General features: G+C 37.4%; 1 protein-coding gene across 2 annotated transcripts in view; it reads right to left on the bottom strand.

The window, feature by feature from the left end:
* APC (APC regulator of WNT signaling pathway) overlaps positions 1–22,429 on the bottom strand; it is an 88,666-nt gene that overhangs the window by 39,194 nt on the left and 27,043 nt on the right. For both annotated transcript variants that reach the window (XM_084305410.1, XM_084305409.1), the window contains exons 3-4: positions 4,915–4,999; positions 3,760–3,961 (exon numbers count right to left, since the gene is read on the bottom strand). In XM_084305410.1, coding sequence (XP_084161536.1) covers positions 3,760–3,961; positions 4,915–4,999 — 287 coding nt within the window. The remainder of the gene's footprint in view (positions 1–3,759; positions 3,962–4,914; positions 5,000–22,429) is intronic.

The raw sequence follows: 22,429 nt of genomic DNA, 5'->3' as shown, positions 1-22,429 counted from the left end.
AATGCTCTGTTTGGGCTTACTACTTTGGTATTACTGCTCCAGGAGAATTTAGATTTTAACAATATTTTTAAGGTCTGTCATTTCAAAGCCTGAAGGAGTTGGTACAATCATAGCAGGTTGGTCTTCAGTTTCTTTGAAAATAAGCAGCAAGTCTTTGTAGATGTGTATGATAAACTGCTCCCCACACCTACATTACCATCAGATACTAAATTCACCAAGCAGAATAAAGCTGCTTTTGCAGCCTTTTGGAACTTCCTAGTTGAGAAGACTGTTTAAGGTGGAAGAATTATTACTGATCATGGAAAAAAACAATGGACTGAAAATCCCAGCACGGTTATTCCATCTTTGTATACCCCAAAACTGTTTATCAGCACTTTTGCAGTAACAGAGAATATTCTGTCCTCTGTCATACACCGTCAACTTCAGCCAGAATGCAGCAAAGGCAAATGTAAGCTTTTGGAACATGACAATGTTTTTAATGAGTTAACAAAAAGTTTCCAACGTGAAGAGCTTTTCTAATGAGGAAGTATTTAGAATAACTTCTGTAATATGTTTTTTTCTGAAGTTCTGAGCAATAAACGAAACTGAATGAATACAGGATTGCAGAAAAGCGGTTCCCTCTTTAGGAAATCTTTTCTGGATAATCATGCCACTATTAAAAGTTTAAAAGAGAGAAGGGTAAAAAAAAATGCTATTCTACTTGTATTACAGAACTATAAATAATATTTCCATTTCCACTGGCAGGCAATAAAACAACAAAATCTTGAAAACCAAACACAAACCTGAAGATGTTGTGAAGACATAGGTAAGTCATACAAAATTCAACACGGGACCACCTGCTCTAGTGGTAAGTCACAGAACCCACAAGAGTGAGAATATTTAAGCTGTAAAAGGCAAACCAAATAAAAAAGTAACCTGCGGTTTATAAAAGGTAACCTGCAATGTACTCTGGAAAGTTTTGTTGAGACAGTTTCTTACCAAATACAGCTGAAAACATTGAGAGCCCAGGCAGGACGTATTAATCAAGTAGTGTATTCTGAACTGGTAAACTATAAAACAAATATTACCTACTTTTTTTTTTTTTTTTGATTTTAAAACTAGAGGACAACTCAGCAAATGAGAAACACAGAAACAACTTCATCTTACCAACTGGTTAATTTTTTCCCTCTCAGATGATCATTTTTGGCCAAGCTATATAAAATTTTCAATACAAACGTTTTAGCAATTTTTATTGTTTCTTACTGTTTATATTTATAAACATCTAGTGATTTTTTTTTAAATAAACATCCCATGATTTTGCCAAGTTCACAGTCAGTTAATACTTAAGTTGGTCCTTGCCCAAACACTGCTGCTGGCAAGCAGTATGTATTGTTTTTCAGTGTATAAAAATGCTGAGTGGAAATGTTGTGTTGCAGGTTTCCAAAAAATCCTAGTTTTCTTTTTAAATTTTCTTAATATTTTAAGGTTTGTCAAGTTATCTGAGTTCTTCAAAAGCCTTTTTAAATGCAAAAAAAAAAGTTTTACTAGCAAATAATATATGTTGAAATATATGTTTAGAAATACAGAAACTTAGTAAGTATACCAAATAAATTCTGACACAAAGCATAGAAAAACTAGTTAATTTCATTTCAGAATTTGTATTGATTCCAGATGGATAGCCTTGTATCCTTTACCCCACGTTCTGATTCTTCTGGCTCATGCCAATGCCCTAAGCATTCCTACATGTCCCTTGAAACAGCCAAAAGAATAGGACAGTTTTGATTATCCATCATTCCATTAATAATGGAGCCAGATGTTATCTGGCCATGGCACAGATCATCTTCTCAGCAGCACTAATCTTCATCCCCTCAGCTATGAGGGTAACACTGCCTGAACTCATGTGAAATTAAAATAACTCTCTCCATTTTTTTCAGCATTATAAAAAAAAAATAAAATCAGTTCACTGCCTCAACTCTCCTTATCGATGAGCAGAACGTCCAAAGAATTATCACCTCAGAATTCACGACAGTGGGAAATGACCACAGATCATAAACCAGATGCACTAACCAAACTGAAGAAATCCAGTTACTCTAAATTAATAGTCCTTGTTCTGAGTGACCTGAAGTTCACTTGAATTAAAACGGAAACCCTCAGCTGCACTTAATGATTTCATTAACACATGGTAAAAACCAACATTGGTAAGAATAAAAGCAGGTACAGTATTTTGTTAGGATGGACATCGAAGACTACTGCTAGGTTCTTACTCTGGATAACAGTGAAGTGCCCTGTCCCTGTCAAATAGTACACATGGAGGGCTTTTTTACCAATAATCTTTGCACTAGAATGGAAGACCATTTCAACAGAAAAATGGAAGAGGGAATGAATAGCCACGAGCTCAAATGGCAGACACATTAGATTATTTAAGACTGGGAAGAGATTCCTGAAATCCTAAGTATTCCTATCCAGCTCTTCAAGAATTTGTATTTTTGAGAGGGAAGGAGGTTCAGGTCGGAAATGAGGAGAAATTTCTTCTCAGAAAGAGCAGTCAGGCACTGGAACTGTTTGCCCAGGGACGTGATGGAGTCACCGTCCCTGGGCGCGTTCAAGGGAAGGTTGGACGTGGTGCTTGGGTTTAGTGGGTGACACTGGTGGTAGGGGGATGGTTGGACCAGATGATCTTGGAGATTTTTTCCAACCTTAATGATTCCATGATCAGTGATCCTGAGTAACTGGAAAAAAAGTGACAAAAGACGGACGCTAGAGGAGGTTCAGTATGGATCTGTGGGAAGTTACTTTCATTTTACTGATAGGACCAATAGAGAGGGCCTTGAAAATAGTACCTTATAGGAAAAGTGTACTTTCAGCTCTTGATTGCAGAGGTTTTACTCAACAGCAGGAAAGGCCACTAAGAGCACGAGTTGCTAGGGTGCTGCCCCCCAGACCACTTATTACCCACCAAAACTTTTATATTTTTTATATAACAGTTCCAAATGGTATTCTTTGGCTTGTTCATACTACTAGCCATTGAAATAGAGTTGCTATTTGTTTTGTTTTGCAGTCCCACAGCCTGACATCCTATCCATTAAGTTTCTAAAGATTTGGTCATTGGAAGAAACCTTCTTCTAAGCACATACTACAACTCTGCATTATGCTCAGGACCTTCTTCAAATTAAGTAGTTAGCATGGCCTTTCAAGAAAAGTAACTCCATGGTTTTGCTAACATGCAAAACATCACACAGGAATTACATCCTGAAGACTGAATAAGTATTTTTGTTTAGCTAATAATTGTTAAGTTATAAGAATCAGTAGGCAAATGTCTACTAATAGTAACAAACTGATCAATCAGCTCAGCAGCTGGTAGCTATAACCATCTGCAAAAAAAAAAAAAAAACAGAAAATTGCACCATCACCTTGTTACAATTTCAACACTCATCAGTAGTGGTGAGGAGACACAGAGGTGTTTGGGATGCCGTGCTCTCTCTCTCTCAAAATATTTAAAGTGCTGATAATCTGCTGATCAAAACACAATCTCCAACCAACAAACAGTAACAATAAAATGCAAATATGAAGAAGCGATAGAAATTGTACTATGTGTTCTAAGATATTTTTTGTTGTGCGTATCTAAATACAATGTAAAGTCCTGGTATCTTTATCTGTTAAGGTAAATATACTTTAACAGCAAAAATCATTTTCATGACAGCTAAATATTTAGTGTGCCAGTAAACTTTCAAATAAAATTAGAAGAAATCAATGTAAACTGAATAAATAAATGGAATTTACCTCTCTTTTTCCAGCTCTTCTAAATAACCAGTGCTTTCCCTGCTTCCATTCATAAATCCTCTTCTTGGAAACGATCCCATGGGAACAGGACTGCACTCTCCTGAACGGCTTGACACAGACCCTTCCCGGCTCCCATATGAACGCACAGACACTTTTGGCCTTAACTTGACTCCAGGGAAGTTGGTACTTTCCAAGTTCAATTCTGGATAATAAAGAGCAAATAGTTTCAGAGCTGAAGTTCATCAGTGCATTAAGGAGATCTTTTCTATCTTGATTTTGTACTTCATGAACAAATCTGTGTTTTTTGATGGAAATAGTTTAAACATTTTGCATTGGCATTCACAAAAGAACATAATGTGAACAAAGCCAGTCTTGATGGTACACTTAGAGATACTTGTCCTCTGAGCAGATGGCAAAACTACTGCAGTCCTGCTCATCACAACAGTGTCCCCACACTAGTTTCCCTGCCTCCTTCCCAGAAGACTTAAGAAATGGGCCAAGTTTTGCATAAATGCCGTTGGAATTGCTCGTGGCACATTTACAGCCTCTTCCTCCGCTATCTTGTATATGCTTCACTGTCATGCAGATGACGACAAGTCTGATCACCACCAGGCCCTTAAATGTAGACCCCCTCTACAGTATTTCTGGTTCAGTAGTAAAGATAATGGATATATATTGAAAGTTACTGATTTGTACTTGCTCTGCAAGAATTATATGGGATGGTGCACGTTCCGCCCCATGATCTAGGGAAGGAGGTATCAGTTTTCAGCATGGCAGATACAATTCCAGTGATGTGGCGCAGAGAGGGTAGGGCACACAAGCAAATTTGGAGAAATCGTGGAACTAATCCATCATTAATTTTAAAAATTACATCTACTTTCTCTGAAATAATGAATGAAGTGGAAGTTGCATCAAATGCAATTCATATGAAGTCCTACAGTAACAGTAGAAAAAGCACAAAAGCAACTTAGAAACATGCTCCTTTTTGAAAATATGTCTTTAAAATGCTTAGCCAAAACAACTATGCATTGAGAGTATGCCTAACCACCAAAGTCAGCAGTGGAAAGAAGGTGCATTTGAGTTTGAAAATTTTACCCCCCAAAAAAAGCAATTAAGAAGCAAATCACCCTATTTAAAACATAATTGTAGATTTACCTTTAAGTCGTTCTAGTAAGTCAATTTGTCCAGAAGATGCCATTGCCTCATCTTCAATACTTCCTTGTAGCTGTTTCAGCACCTCCTGTAAGAAATTAAACTTCATTAAGAAACCCTTACAGTAACAAACCACAAGGTAAATACACATCAACTGTCCTCAAGTTCACACTTACGTAACACCTACTGAGACACTGATGTAAACTTTATTTCATGAGACCTGTGATCAAGCATTGTAACTTTTATTTCTGTCAAATAAATCCTATAGCATTTCCCCAAACACTGTCACAATGTAAAGTATATCCTGAATAACAGACCCTCTGGTAATGCAAGCTATTATCTTATTTAGAAGTCCTTCTCAAAGCAAATATACGTTTTATCTCTAATTTACAGATGGAGAAGTGGGAACACAAAGAAATCTGTCAAATTTCTTCACCTGTGTACCTAAAATTAGTCTCGTAAAAATGAAATTTGGGTACGTGACTATAAAGTTACTACAGTATTTTGAATATCACATTAAACCTTAAAGGTATCAGTAGAAGTTAGCAGCACTGTAAACCAGCAAGGAGAGGCATAATTATTCTTACTGATACTGTTACTATTACCACCAACTCTGTCACCACCACACCCATGAGAAAAAGACAGGATTCCTTCATGGCATCATCTTATTTGGCTCTGTAGGATTCCTTCATGCAGCTAAAGCTTCAAAGCCAGTAACATACCTGCACGCTGTTGAAACCAAATGAACTATACAGCAGAAGCAACATAATTCTAATGCACAAAAAGCTTCATAATAAATGATTACTGTACTAAAGAAAGGGTCTTGTAAGCCCCCAGGTCCCTAATGCTCAGTGGCCTAAATTCAGGTAGCAAATTAAATGCAAGTTACTGAATGCCTTTTCGATATTGTAATGATGGATACATCAATAGCAAAAATTGAAAACACTGGGAATAAATCAAAAAGCCCTTACAAGAATTTAAAATACGATTTTTCATATTATGGCATAGAAAATATTTTAAGAAGGTCAGGAAACAATAACTCTGAGTAATGAAAGGTACTCCATACTTTTCATACAAAGACTCTACACCTAGAATTGTATTCCTATTCAAACCCAAAAACTAATGAATTTTAGATGACTTTAAAAATCTTTGTATCCCTGTTTTGCTCTTTTCTGAATTCAGCATGCCTTATCATCTACATTAATGATTCCTGCAGCTTCTACAGAAAGTTCCTTTTGAATCTATTTTACTCTGTTCAAAAGAAACAAAAGCCATCTACAAGATGACAAGATATTATTTATTTTAAACAGATATACTGAGGTTTTCTGTACTCAAACTGTTCTTCCTCACACACACACACAAAAAAAAAAAAAAAAAAAAGGATTTTGAGTATTTTAGTCATTTTACTCTGTGTGGTCCTGGGAATATAATCTCCAAGCACTGCACCAAGAACAAATGGTAGCAGCACACTCATTCTGCAATCAACCATTATTTAACTACATGCCAGTACTGTAAGCAGAATAATTCTGCTTGATTCTAGATGTATGAACTAGGTCTACTCTGTTTTTTGAAAATAATTCTGAGAATTTGGAAATTGAGGCCAAATTTCCCACTTTACATACTGCCTGACTTGCCAAATCAAGACATGTGCCCACACCGGTGCACTTGTGTGAAGCCTGACTCCCAGCTGCCCCCACTGGCTGCACTCTGATTCACAAAGCAGAATGATCTCAAAAGTGTAAACTGAATTTCTTTCAGACCAAACTAAGCCAGCAGTTACTCTCAAGACTGCTAACAGGCATTCAGCCCATGGGATCAGGCTGTAACTAGTCCAAAACCAAAATGCCATGATATATATATATATTGGGGGACATATATATACTATGCACACTGGGTCCTCAATGAAATTCATCTACAAATCTGCTCTTACTGTGCTCCCTGTTAATGCAAGCATAGCCTTCAGGATCATATTTGGTGGGATAAAATCACTACTCTTAGAAAGAAATCTCCACTGTGCTTGTGCTTTTAAGTGCGTTCAAGGGTGTCCTCATTAGCCACATGGCACAGCCATTTCTATACATAACATCTGCCCTGTCAGCACAGTCAGACAAACGAGTAGTCTGGTGTTTTTCAAAGAAGGACTCCTACATTATCTGACACAAAGGCAGATAACATTTGCAGACAGCAGTCTTAGCTTAAAAGCCTGAAAGGGCAATGTGGGTATGTGGAGTGGTCTTGGGAGTTTTTCAGGCTTCTGAAAGAGCTGTCAACTCAGATAAATTTAGAAATAACTGATGAACCCTCTTCCTCTGAGAGCAGCACCTTGGTGCAGGAAAACAAGTAAACAAAAAAAACCAACAACAACACAAACCTCCAACCTTTCCTCCCACTCTCTTAGAAGCCTTTTTCTCACCTCTCTGCATGCTGGTACTATAGTCCTGCCATTTCAGAGATGTTCAGGATACTTTCCTACACTATGAGTCTTCTTGCTTCAAGAGCCAGCGTGAACAGCCAAGTGGAAATATTATCACCTTCTCCTATGCCACCATGCCTGCATGGTGTCTGAGTAGCCAAGGACTGCTCTCTCTTCTTGAGCATCCAGCATTGGCAACAGTTAAAATCAGCATACTGAATCACCCTTCTCAATGTTCTCTGCTGCAACTCATTAGTTTAGGTTGCACGTTTAAGTTTTACTTTTCCCCCCCCATTTTTCTTCCCTCAACAGCCCATGCATTTTTTCTATTTAGTAGGTAAAGCATTTCATCATCTGTTTTCTTTACCACCATTGCTAAGGTAACGGTGCCATTACAAGACTACTGTGTCTATTTTAAGCTCACTCACAGCACACTTTACAATCTAAACTGACACAACAGAAATGTTATGGAGGGCGATGCAGACCCCCAGTACCAGTGAAAAATGAAGGAGTGTGCTGAAATGACACATTAGGGAATTTGAGCTTTTATTTGAGTAAAGAAAGGGAGAAGTTGTCCACAATAACTGATTTGCAGGAAACATGGCAATTTAACTGTGATAACGCAAATTTTTATTTATACTTACTATAACTCCAGGATTCAACACATTCCTTTCACCTGCAGTTCTCCTATTTTTTTTTCTTCTAAGATTAATACAGTGTTTTGAAATAATGCTTTTCTATGAGTAATAATCTTGCATGTCTTCTGATATCATGCCTGTTAGATAGCACAACATTGTCTCTCTCTATTAAACTTGGACCACTTTACCTAAATTAATATTTCTATTTAGTTATGCAAACTTGAATACATACACCACTATGAGTTTATGCCATTATTCTACGCAAATTCTTTACTTGATTGTGACTTCCTAATAAAATAGTTACACAAATCTATGTATATCTACAAAAAAGGCTGCAGAAGATTTTTTTTCCCCTCTTCTTTTAATGAATTGAAAATTAAATTGTTATAATGGTCTCTCAAATATAACCTAGGCAGACAGGAGAAGTACATGAATGCTTTTGGAAATAAACGGCAATGTCCCTGTGACTCACCATCATTTAAAAAGGTTTCTGCCTTCATAGCCTTTCTGGACTGAGAAGGAAACAAACAATGTCTTCATGTGTGTGTTCTGTCAATATAGTCCCAAGCTTACAACTAATTCACGGCTAATTAAATAACAAAGATCAGACCCATCAGCAAGTAACTGGAAAACTACTGAGGAGTACCTTAACAGTAAATGCACCCAACTAAGTAGTACACTTGTAAATAAAATTGCTTAAGGGTTGTAAATTTACTCAAACTCCTAATAAAAAAGGAACCACAGAGACTAAATGCTAATAATACCAAGTTTCAAATCCCAGTGAGTTAAGGTTTAAAAGTATATTTAATTTTGGAGGATTGGAAGTGTATTAAATATCTGTATCTGAAAATATCTAAGAAGATGGTAGCTGCACTAACACATTCTGGCTTATGTATATACTTCTTTGGCAGAAGACAGAACATTTACAGGAGCCTGGTCACATCAGATAGGCTTAGTCTTCTGTAAACTATACTTGCTATTTCCCCTTGCTTTTAATAGAGTAAGCTTTACTACTTTATGCACTTTTCTAAAGGGTTTTTGTTTTCAAAGAATGCCCAAATGTATGAAAATCGTAACAAAAATTAAATACATGAAAACACTGGCAGCAGTATTCCAGTCACAGATGAGTTTCAGTTTGATAGTAAGCAAACGAGATGTTTTAAAATGTATTGGATCTTTTAAAGGTAAGCATGATCCTGCACTGAAAAAGATTTCTACCAAAAGCTATTCTGTCGATGACTTTTTATTAAGACACTCTTCATACCAGTTCCTTCTTTTCAGCCAGTAACTATACGTGGTCCTGAATGAAGACGTTCCTGTCATCTAAACACTAGGCTTCACTGTGTGTATCTTTCAGTGTTTGTAGACAAAACCTGAGTCATCTTTCAGTTTATATTTTAGGTTATGTTTACCTTGATTAGCACTATATTCCTAACACTTGAGTATAAAACCAGGCCTAATTGCACAAATACAGGCAGTGTTTATAATTTCAGACAGTAATTGAACATCTGTCTTCGTACCATACAGGATGGAATAGTACATCGTGAATGACTCCAAAATATTTTGCATTGTTTTTAAATTAGAATATTTCTGTCAGCAACTGTGCTTATGTTTTTAAATGCAATATGCTGAAAGCTTACAATACAGCTGAACTCTAATTTTAAAGTGATTTTTACAGTTCAATCCAGTGCTGCACATTGTTTCAATTATTGGTTTGAAAGGGCAGAAAAAGAGATAACATACTAAAAGCACATCCATCACTCAAATTCAACAAAAGCATTAGGTGCCAAAACAGCTGGGGAAAAAATCAGAGTGCTGTTTGCTATTCGTTTATGGAGAGCAGAACCTGAAGCTCAAGGTCTAGCATGACCCTTCACAGCTGTATCAACTCGACAGTGCCTTAATACTATCACACAGGGCAGCTGTGACACTCACAGGGTCAAGTGAGCATTACGGAAAGGTCCTTTACTCCTGTGCATTCTGGCAAATTACAATGCTGCTTAATCTAGCTTGGTGGGAGCCCTCCTCACTGGCTGAAGCATCAGGTGATTGGTCTGGTTCCTCAACCCTATAACCGAGCCCAAGTGATCACAGCGATGGTGACAGTACTGCTGACTGAGGTCAAACACTGAAACAGATCAACTTTTAACCTTGTAGGAAGAATAAAGCGTTTCTTATGTAAAATGATGTTGTTCATTTTAATTTCAAACAATGTCACTTTTTAAAGGAAAATTATTTGCACGATGCCACCATGCTCATGAGCTGTCACTTGCTGTAACCACACACTGAAACACATTAAGATTTTAGTGCAAGTCCACTGTCAGATCAACTAAAGCATCTTATCTTATGCTCAGAAAGAACACTGTCTGAAATAATGTCAGTAACTATAAATATCACCAGCTCATTTTCACACGAATTACAGAAAAACCTTTTATTCAATTTTCCAACCAATTTGGATTCTGGAACAATCTTTTCAATTGCAAACACCGTGCTAAAAATATTAATTATTGTGAAATCAGAACAGCAAACTGAGAGACACAAATCCATGTCAATATAATGCCACTGTTCCTTCTTTATTGACAGAATTCACTATTTCACATCTCTGCATTTCATAAAAAAACTGTAACTTCCACAACTAGAAAATGGTGCAATTTTTAATTCACTTGAACTTAAGTTATTTGCAAATGTCTAACTGCATTACATGTGGAGTCACTCAAGAAAAATGTTTTCCAGAATTATCATTTGATTCAATTTGTAAAAAAACTGTTCAGCTTAAGGGATTTTCTTCCACTGACATTACCAAATGTTCAATCCACATGAACTGAAATCCTCAAGTTTACCGTTAACATTCTTTTTAGAGGATGTCTCTACGTCTCTACACATTTCACTGTCCGGGGCATACCTACTGTACAGTCAGTGTCTTATTTTTCCCTCCATGTTATAATTCTGATGTTACAGGCTCCTTTTCCTGCTTTATGACTGACATTAACTCTTCCCTCTTAAAAAAAGCGTGGGTGTGTGGTGCATAGGGTACAACAGAAACACCCAGAATGTGGAAAATCCATCTTAGAATACGGCAGTTACTTTGAGAATGTAGATGAAAGCTCAGGGGGGGAGAGGGGAAGCATGCTTCCTATGCTAATTATGAACAACAATCTCCCTTAAATATTTGAAAAGTTCAGCTGCTTACAAGTTTGGAAGGAAAATACTGAAATAAAATGGAAACCAATCATATGTTGTAAAGAAAATAATGAATAAATTAATACAGCATGTGGTACCGAAGCTCAGAATTTAGCACCTAGTCCACAAATAGTTGCTCAGGGTAGGAATGTCACCGCTGAATCGCTGGCTTTGCTCCCTTCTTGTTCATCAAACAAAGCACTACCAGTTACAATAGCGTCTCCATCAGATGAAATTAAAATCTTTAGAAATGTATCCTCAAAAGAGGCATTGTCAGTGTCAATGCAAGACTATTAGGAAGTGAAAGTATAGTTGCTAGCGCTCTGCTGACCTGCACCTAAGAAATAATTCTCCAGATGGACAGCCTTTATGTTCAAGGCTGTACACAGCTCATTTCACTTTCAGACTAGACCGGTGAACTATTATCATGTACAGTAACACTGATCATACAGGCAGTTAAACAAAGCAAATATTAAGGCTTCAGGGAAAGAAGTGGAAAGCTAGTATCACCACTCAAAGAGCAACGCAAGGTGCCATCACGTTCTGTCCGTTTTTACGATGCCTGCTGTGCAGAATGGGGTGAAGTATAAAGCTAAAGAAGGTTTTCACTAAGAGCAGTGGCATATGCACACACTCTGAGCAAACACCCACTGGGCCAAGCATTTGGGAGAGAACCTGACTTAAGGTGTCAGATCCCATGCTCCTATTGTATTTCCCAACCTCCTCCTTACTAAATAGATATGAGGTTAAATACACGCACTTAAAACTACAAAGACAGCTAACTTGCAGATGAGTTTTAAAACGCTGTATTATTCTAGAATATAAAACATAATCCAGTCATACTGAAAGCAAACATTTATTTTCACTGAACCAAAATATTTGGTTGGCTGTACTGAATATAATTGAGTTTTGAGCTCTGTCTAGGATGACACGGTGCCACGTGAGATCTGCATCTCTGAATTTGCATTGAATTCCCTCCTACCTTCTGCTCAACTTTACGGACACGGTGTTTCTGAGTGTGACTGAAGTCAAACAATTTCCATGATGTAGGCTACCCAGTCACAGAGAGACCATAGCTTATGAAAGAGACACTATCAGGCTAAGAAATCCAGTTGACAGACGAGGATGCAGTTCTTGTGTTTTTAACATAGTAAGCTGAATTTTTTCTGTCAAAATACAACTTTCAAGAGAAATTCCTGACTCTACACATCATTACATGCATGAAAGTCTGCACTGAGAAACTTCAATTGCAGATATAAATTAGAAAATAACACATTATAGAATGGTGTATTTTCATCCTTATTGTAAGCATTGAGTATGCTAACTTCAGAAGATTTTTTTTTTGGTACAATACGTAAAATTTTATCATCCACCCATGGTAGGGGGGTTGGAATTACTGGCACCCTGAAGGTGACTTCCAGCCCAAACTGTGTTATGATTCTACAACCACAGTGTGTACAGACAGGCCAGCTGCAAAATACAGGTGTCATCATCTGTCTTAAAGCTCATGTTTCCTTAATGGTTAAGTGTGCAAACCCAAATAAGATGCCTTCTAACTTACTTTTTTTTGGTGGTATTTTCTTTTCCGGTTTAAAGAGAGAAAAAAGTCAAAAACCTCTCTTGTGTAAATGACCATGCTTTCATAGTTTGTTTCAGTCTCAAAGCTCATTTGTGTTACAAGTGGAGAACAGACCTGGGAGTCAGATAATTTGTACCATCCCCACCACTGGAAATGGATACAAAGATGAATTTCACAGAAATGTCTTTATACTTCTGACTCATTAATTCCCTCCCAAAAATTCCTTTTCAAAAGAAAGAAGCTTACTCAAACTCCTCTTGTTCACTAATGCAGCTTGAGCTGTTCTTCAAAACACTTTTAGTTCCTTCTACATCTCCCTTTATTGTCTGCTGTAATTTATGTTTCTGCTTAAAGCTTGCCTAAAGCTGGGCCACAACAAAATTCAGTGAACTATCAAAGAAATCAAAACAAAGCTTCTACTGTGTGCTAGATGGAACATCTATCAAACCGGGCTTTTAAAAATGGAAGTTAGGAGAAGAAAAACAACCTCTGTTAAGTCAACAGAGGACACAGAACCATACAAATAACTCCTAAGAGCCTAACTTTTCGTAAAAAGTACAAAAAAAACCAAAAAACAACAAAACAAACCTTTAACTTTGGCCACTTTTACCAAAATGTTGAAGAATCAGTCAGACACAATGAGGCTGATTTATTAAAGTTGGCTGGAAAATGCATGGAAACAATGCCAGGACAAAGACAGATTCAATGTCGGCACCACTTCTTGAGGTACACTACTTGCATGGCAATGAGCAAATGTCGAGCATGCTAGAAGGTTCTCATTGGCTGGTGACACACAAGCTAATTAAGGAAGGAGAATTTATGTTTAACTGCTCTAAGTGGCAAGCAGAAAAGTTTCTTTTACTCCCATCTGTATCAATGTAAACAGGATCCTTCTCTAAAAAGTTGTCAGACAAACATATACAGTCAGAACCAGGATGATGGGAAGAAAAATAAAACACTGGAAGCGAAGGATACAGTAAGAAATGGCAACATTTCAACAGTCTCACTGAAACATTGACCTCACAGTATGATCACAATCCTTTGCAACTGCTTCATCAATTATAACAAAGCAACTGGGTCATATTGGCAACTCTACTCAAACACTCCCATCCTTCTAAAACAATCTAAGAACTCAGGTTTCCTAAAAACAACAACCACAAAGAAGCACACGACCCACAAACAAACAAAAACCCCACCACTTTCTACCATGTTATCTCAGAGCCACCTTATATAGAATTTCCGAAGTTAACTTTTCAAGCATTTTTGTCCCAATTAACATGTTAGAGTATAAATTTTCACCAAAAAATAGTAAACAAACAAACAAAAAACGTTTCTGAAATTATTTTCAAAAGTATTTTTTCCATGAACTAAACACACTGAGGATTGTGCTACTTAGGACCAGAGCTATGCAGTGGATCTGCTTAGACCTTCTCATTAAGACCTTCTATTGAGTACCTAACGACAACTGAAAAGGTTTTAAACAGAACAAAAAGCTAAGCTATAAACCAGGATAATTAGCAAACCTTTTAATAAAAAATATTAACAATTTAAATGACTTGAAAAGACACTTCTGCTGCATTTCCTGAGGCCCCGTACAGCTCTCCCCTGCCTACTGCACCCCTTGCAGGGCAGATGTGAATTGCAGCACACGCTGTAGATTGCTACCTGCTCAGAGAAAGGGCTCTTTCCATCACCAGCCAGGTAGACTGCTCCATTTCCTACTCTCTGCTGCAGTCTCCTAGGATCTCTTCTTCAGTTACGGGCTCCCCGGCATGTTGTTGTTGCCACCTTCCCTTCCCTCTCCCCCTCCCACCATCCCTTCCCACACCCGGCCTCTGAAGGCCCTCTCCTTCATAATGCTCAGGGGCTCTAGAACAGAGGAAGATTCCTCCTCCTCCTCCTCCTCCTCCTCCTCCTGGGGCTCTGCTCCAACCAGCCTTAAGAGATCGTGACCCTGCTGGGAAAAAAAGAGTGGAAGCGAAAGCAGGCACCTTCCTCACGCTGAGTCAGACCAAATGCCAACCTGTGCCAACATCCTACTTTGGCAGGAACCCAGAGCAGATACATGAACAAAAAACACATTGTTCATTCCACTCCTGTATCCCTCTTCCCAGCTGTCCTTAACTTGCAGACTTCCTGAATCTGCATCGCTGGTGGTGCTAACCCCTGATTGATTTTTGGCATCCAAACGCACTGAGTTTTATCTGGCACCTATTTCCTCAGTCACTCGATACCACAAAATCCTTCTGCAGCTCTTCACACTCAGTGCTCAATATTGCCTTACCAAAAATCATTAGTCAAACTTTTACATCTTTTTATTTTTCTTCTCCAAATAACTTGCGAATATGTTGAAAAAAAATCAAGTCATAGCAAAAATCTCACTAGGTCACTACTGGCTACAGTAAAAAAAAACAAAAAACAAAAAACAAAAAATAACCATTTATTCTATTGTTTATTTTTTTCTTTATTTTCTACCTTTAACTCACATAGCAATTGAAGAACTTTCCCAAATTTTCAAGAATCTGATGAGGGAGATCAGCAGTTTTTCCTAGGACGTTTTCTTGAAAAGTGGCATCACACCTGCCACCTTCCGTAACACTCACGCTGAGGGCATTTTAAACATGTAGCACAGATCATGGTCATTGTCTGACAAGCACCAGTGGTTGCTATAACCAGTAGGACTTCAGTAAGCAGAGGATCTTGCAGGAAAATCACATACACAAATTTGATGAGCAGTGCAGATGTCTGTTTGGTGGAAGAGTCAAATTAAAAAAAAAAGATTACCGTCAGTTTGAATTCTGTAGATTGACAGTGTGTCATTATTTGCTATCTGTTAAACATAAGGGTAAGGGAAGATATCTAAGGAAGAAAGTGAAAACATGCTGGGTAAGAAGCCCGGGAGACAGGGGTCCAACTCTAAAGCAATACAGTCGACACAGCGTAGACTATATGGGGCAGCAGCTTTGACTAAGAAGCTCTACGTGATGAACTGCTGCGAGGAGGGAACCTACCACAGAGAAACTTTGCGATCCACGAACAAACAAGAAATGACTGGCTGACAAGCCAGTGAAGACTGTGGAAACGTTTGGTTAACTACAGTTACAAGCATCCCTATCTCATGATCACTCCGGGAAATGATTTTTCCTCTTTCCTAGGCTGTAATCCACTCTTTCTCAAAGCCAGAGGGGTTACGCCTCTGTCCTCCAGTTGCCGAAAACCAGGGGATGGCACAGGTTGCACCTTACTGTTGACAGTTCAGTGATTTCATATGTGAATTACTTCAAAACACTTGAGTGAATATCAAATATTTCTGACATTTCACTGTATCTTTTATCCCTTCATGCTAAAAGTTTTTTCTATTATTGACAATAAATTTTCAGACACAAACCCTGAGATGCTCTCTGTGTATCAGGGAAGTATCTCTAAGCTCCTTATGTGCAATTACTGTGGAAATATTACTACACTGCTTTTAGTTATCAAGCAACTACAACCCACTCTATTATACTTGTCCCAATCTCTTTGTGAAAGTATCAGATGCCTCATCACACCTGGAGATCAGATTTCCAGTGACTGCTCTGGAAATAAAGCTAGTATTCCAGTCCGTGACAGAACGCACACAGACACAGCTACGGCAATAACACTTAAGATTCAAGTACAAGCATTTCACAGTCACACTGCAGTTTGCTTACTACCCTTGCTTACCAGCCTATTCACTAACAGGAATTCCAGATCAAATACATCTATTCTAATGTGTTTCTCTTCCACGTACTGAATATTTTACTTTCATATCTTAACATTATTCTTCAACTTTTTTATTGCTGTATGCCTTGCTGAAATACTTTACTCTGTGATGTCAACTATAAATCTTTTCTCCAAAGATAAAAGAAGAAAAAGGGGAAAAGTGAGATGAAGCAACAAATACTTTCCTTTCAGAAAGTGATGGGAAAGACCTGTTTATCTGACACAGTAGTAAAATATACAATTTCAGGTACTTTGTAGTAAAAACTGCTGATAGATTACTGAAGATGGGATCCATTAATTGTATGTATCCACCATTTACCTGACTAAGCTTATGTATAGGAAGAGCTTATGTATGCATACAACATGTGACAAGATTTGTAAGCAGTATGTTTCAGGGATTTCTGTCAGGCTTCAAATATGACAGGCTTCAAATTCTGATTTGCAAGCACATGGATTATCACGATACATTGAAATGGATTCCTGTTCCAGAAACAGAAAAACCTCTTGGCATCTTCTGTGCTTTACAATGAGGATCACTAAACACTGCCGATCAGAGGGACAACTGATCAGAATAAAGTAGGTTCTCACGGTTAAGTATCAAGAAACAGTGGCTAAGCAGGAGATAGTCTGACCATTAAACGAGGAAGGTGAATTAAAAAAAATGCAATCACCTGTTTAGGTAATCAGGAAAGCATTAGATAAAAGCATTTACATATTCTGGAAGAGGCTCTCTCTGAGCAGACATTTTGAACCAAACCTTAGAATGTGCATATGAGGAATGAAGAGTGTCAATAACATTTAAATTTTTATGTTTCTGCAAGTGTAAACTTTTCTAAAAAAGGATGCGATTCAGTCACTGGTATTCTTGGTGTAAGAAATCAGCATTATTTGTTGTTGCTGTCATTTGAACTCTTAAGGCAAAATCCCACTTCCACACGTTAACGAGGAGTTCATAAGCAAAAAGTGTAACAGTGTCAAAACACTGCTAGTGAGCTTGCTCCTGAAACACTCTGAACATCCATCTCCAGTTTTCATAAACAAACTTCAAGCTGGAAGCAGTGCATTTTTAAAATTCCATCTTTTTCATGAAACAACCAAGCTACTGTAACTCTTCTCTTAAGTTGCTATCTTGCTAGTGAGTCTGCTATTCCTGCTAAAGATCTGTTTGTTCATCTCTTTAAATAGTCACAAAAAGAACGGTAGGAAGTTGTATTTGCAGCGAAAATAAAATGCAAGTTATTTTTTTTATATAAAATCACACTCAGTTCCTCTAAGGAATAAGCTTTCCCATATTCTCACAAATTTAGCACGACCGCTGCAAATGGAACAGGCACCATGGCATCTTGTATAGCACACCTCTGACCTTTAATTCAGCGAATTTAAGTATTAATTAATCAACTGCACAAAGTATACAAAAACCTAAAATAAATCTGATATATTATATTGGCTTGAAGTGTCTTCTGCAGCTACTTTTCAATTATCTAAACGCTGTACAAACATATTCAAAATCAAAATTCTCAAAATATCAGCACTATTTTTTTAATTCAAAATCTGTTCCAATCCAACAATATCAAGAATTATGAGGTTTACTACTCTGCTAATTTGCAGAAAAAAAAATACTTTCCAAGTCAAAAAGAAGCCACACTTTGGACCCACACTGAACATCACAGTAACTAGCTCTCTAGTTTGTCTTTAAAATCTGAATTCTGTAAACAAAAAAATAAAACAACAAAACAAACAAAACAGAAAATCATTAATACTAAAATATTTATATGAAGGCAACCATCTGCCAAAAAAATTAAAAAAAATGTAAAAAGTATGAAAAATGTGTTTCATGAACATGAAAAGAAAAAAAGATTCCATAGAAATTTAACCATTGCTTTGTTTCTTTACAGTGTAGTTTCAGCTACTTAGAACTCTTCTAAAAATAATCAGGATATCTGAATGTATTTTGTATTGATACATGGAGACAGTATAGAGGACATTAAATGAGCTGGAAAATAATATGGAAAATGTAACTGTAAATGTGCTATATAAACACAAAAGGGAAGACATTATGCTCACAGAGCAGTGCACATAATAAAGTTGGTGTCTTTCTCACACAAGACAACACACAATTATTATTTTACAATTAAATCCAAGCAGAGACAGAGCAAGCATGGAAATCAAACATAACATAAGTTATTCTTTTGCTAGCTTTTAAGTATCTGAGATTAAATTAAAAGTAACCATGTCCACACAGATCTTGTATGGGGAAAGATATTGATACGAATTCAGTATCATATGAAAAAACGCACCACCCTTAACAATTGTTCCTCACATAAGCCAAGTAGGACGGTCTTCACTTGCAACGTATGTCTTAAAAATTGAGGTCTTTTTCTGACAGAGTTCTACATTTACAGGAAAGTAGCAGTAGAGCTGATGCTGAACTGCTTTTTGTCTCTTCAAAAAATTTACAGCCTTTGACTTCAAATCTGCTAGTCCATTTTTTCCTAAATTTGTCCATAGTCTGTGTTTTATGTGGTTATGCTTACTATCTACACCTACACACTTAAACTGTTCTTTTATGTTTATGGGCCAACATCATTAATTCATTGACCATCAAACTCCAACAGCATATTTGTTTATTTGGAGAGAACACTTTTATCACACAGAACTACTGTATTTCATCTGACAGTAAGCCAACAGTAACGACTGAATTTCCCAAGTTAGTCATAATACCCTGAGGGATTTCTTTTGTTTGAACAGTTAATCTCTAAGACAACACAAATTAAAAAACAAAGTGTACACTGTTTTATAAGTCATTTTGGCACCCTGATAGCATTCATCTTTGTTTACCCCTCACTTCCTCTTTTGGTCAGCAAAGTTTTCCCTTTTAATTATGAAATTTAGCTTTAAAAATGAAGCATTCAGATGCAGACGTTGTTCTTATATAGGTCAGTAGTAGTTTACAATAAATGCATCTGCAAGATGAGCTCATGTTAAGCTTTTAATTCCAGTACGATTATCTTACATTTCAGGAATGGAGAGATTATGAAAAATGAGGTATACTTTCACAACATTTTAACACTACAACTTTCAGAATCAATTTCTTTCAAAATATTCAATATTGCCTTCAAAATTCCCCTCCCAATGATTGCCTTCCATGACTGATTAAAGAATATAAGGCAGAATGGGCAAACATACTAGCACAGTCTGAAGAAAAACTATGAAGTATTTCTATGGATCAAAATGAACGGTGTAACAGCGACAACACTGCTGCACATAATGTCATGGGACCACAACTCATTTGCCCCACTGCCACTCCCTTTATCCCTTTCGTGTTTGGGACTGCACTTGGCAGGAGGAGCTGCTACAGCTCGACAGTGCTTATGTGGTATCCCAGAGGACTGGAGTTCGAAAGTAGTTGGAGTATTAACTACTTATATGGTAGCCCAGAGACTTTCTATCTACACTTCCTTGTTTCTTCTAATTACTTTTATTGCAATTATCTCTAATCATGGCACTGGAACCATATGAGCCATGAAGAAACCAGCTTCTTTCAGTGGTACAAAGCCACTATGTACTTTCTCTGAAAATGTACAATACTAAAATTGTCTCCTGAGTGAACAGAATCCTGCAGGATCCCCATCAAACTTTTTCACCCACACGCTCCAATACTGTCCTGGTTTCAGTTAGAACAGAGTTAATTTTCTTCCTAGTAGCTGGTAGAATGCTGTGTTTTGGCTTAGGATGAGAAGAGTGCTGATAACACCCCGATGTTTTAATTGTTGCAGAGCAGTGCTTATACCAAGCCACGGACATCTCAGCCTTTTGCTCTGTCCTGCCAACAGGCAGGCTGGGGGTGCAGTAAGAGCTGGGAGGGGACAGACCCAGGACAGGTGACCCAAACTAGCCAAAGGGGTATTCCATACCATCTGACGTCATGCTAAACAATATATAGGGGTGGCTAGCCGGGGGGAGGGGGCCGGACTGCTCGGGGTTAGGCTGGGCATCGGTCAGCGGGTGGTGAGCAATTGTATTGTGCATCACTTGTTTGTACATATTATTATTATTACTTTCCTATTATCACCATTGTATTATTATTATTATTATTGTTATTATTACTTTTGTTATGATTATTTTCCTGTCTTATTAAACTGTCTTTATCTCAACTCACGGGCTTCACTTTCCATTTCTCTCCCCCGTCCCAGAGAGGGAGGGGGGAGGGTGAGCGAACGGCTGCGTGGTGTTTAGCTGCCAGCCGGGTTAAACCACGACAAATACTTAAGGTGATTCCCATAGTATCCTTCAAATTCAACATAAGGAAGACAAAGCAAGGTTTCAATCCTTTTCAAATATAAAGACAAAGCAAGGTTTCAATCCTTTTCAAATATATCTGAAACAAACAAGAGAAAGAAATGGCATCTTGCTTTGGATCCAGAAGCAAGCACTCATGAGGAACAGAGATGCCTGGGATTCTTTGATAGAATACGGGGGAAAAAAAATCAGATTAGTCTAAATAACCTCCTCCCTCTAAAATGAAAAGAAACCCTGAGACTGATACTTGAGTTGGAGGAGTTTTAGGATAAATTCCTCATATCCAGTTTGTCATTTAAGGAGAGAAAATATGAGGTATCCACTTGGAATACAAGCATAAACATTTTCTGTCGAGTATGATAGAACTTCTTTCAGTTTGGTGATCCATGAGATTTGAAGTAAGGGAATACGGCTGTCCCACATCCCAAATTAATGCCCTAGAGGTATTAATGTCTGTCTCTATGTCACTGGAAATTTATCGATCTACACACACAAAAGAGCTGTATGGGAACAAGCAAGGGAAAAAAGGCATTTCTGTTTTTCCTTTTCAAAACTGCGAAGATCACTTATCCCATTCTTCACTCCCTGCAGTGAAGGAAATTTTAGACTGCAGTGTCAGAGAGAGAAGGAAAGTTACTGATAGCTTTGTTATAACGTTATCTTAAGAAAAACAGTGTAAGTAACAGATCTAGCTTTCAGATAGAGAATTAAGCAAACAGTTGTTTTTCACAGTTGCTAATACCAAATACAGTTTCAAGTAGCTGGCGCGTTACAGACTATTACTTCATCTCAGTTTAGGTAAAAGACACTTGCATTTTACCCCACAATATAAGCTTTAAATAAAAAGAACTACAATTTTTTTTTTGGTTATAAGTGTTGTAATTTCTAATGACAGTGATTCAGAACAAAAAAATCCTTTTGACAAAGAATATATAGGTCATTCTACATGCTGGAGGAAAGTTCAATTAAAAGTATTTTTTTTAATTGCTATAGTAATCAGATTACAAAGATCAGCTATAAAGGTAACAGTAAGTCAATGATATAAAGATGGGAATGCAAGGAGATGGACACTGTTGTCCACAAAAGTTGTTTAATATTTAGAGCTAGCTTATGCTATACAGTACCATTTGCAGAGGTAAAAACAGTATTAGCTTTGGTACCAAAAGCTCCCTGGTTCTGCTGGCTGTTAGCAAAAAGAAGCAAGATTTGTCAGCTCAAGAAGGGCACCCTATTAATGCTGCTAGAATGCTTCTGAAATTCTGCCTTCTTCAGGGTCATTGTCACATAGATGCAGCTGTTATGTATCTTCCAGTTTATCAAAATCAGTCTAAATTCCATTTTTGCCTAGTGTTTTGTCCTGGATAGGTCATTCTGAAAGCCTACACCTAGACATAAGACATCGTTAGACAGATTTGCATGGAATTATTGTATGAATGTAGGCTGTCGGAGAGGCTGAAGACTTCTGGTCTTACTTTAAAATTAACTTTTTTGGGGGGTTGCTATATATTGTAACTCTAATAAACCCCAAAATTATTAAATTATTAAACTTACCTTAAAACACTGACAGTCTCCAGCCTCTCACACAACTTTCTGCTGGCAAGTACAGCAGTGGTAAAATGGTAATATGTATCATGATACACCAGGAAAAAAGCTAGAAAATTTGAAGGA

Source organism: Netta rufina, assembly GCF_964035555.1.
Source record: "Netta rufina genome assembly, chromosome: Z".
Classification (NCBI taxonomy): domain Eukaryota; kingdom Metazoa; phylum Chordata; class Aves; order Anseriformes; family Anatidae; genus Netta; species Netta rufina.
Note: the sequence above shows the minus strand (reverse complement) of the source record. Positions and strands in the feature narration are given on the sequence as shown.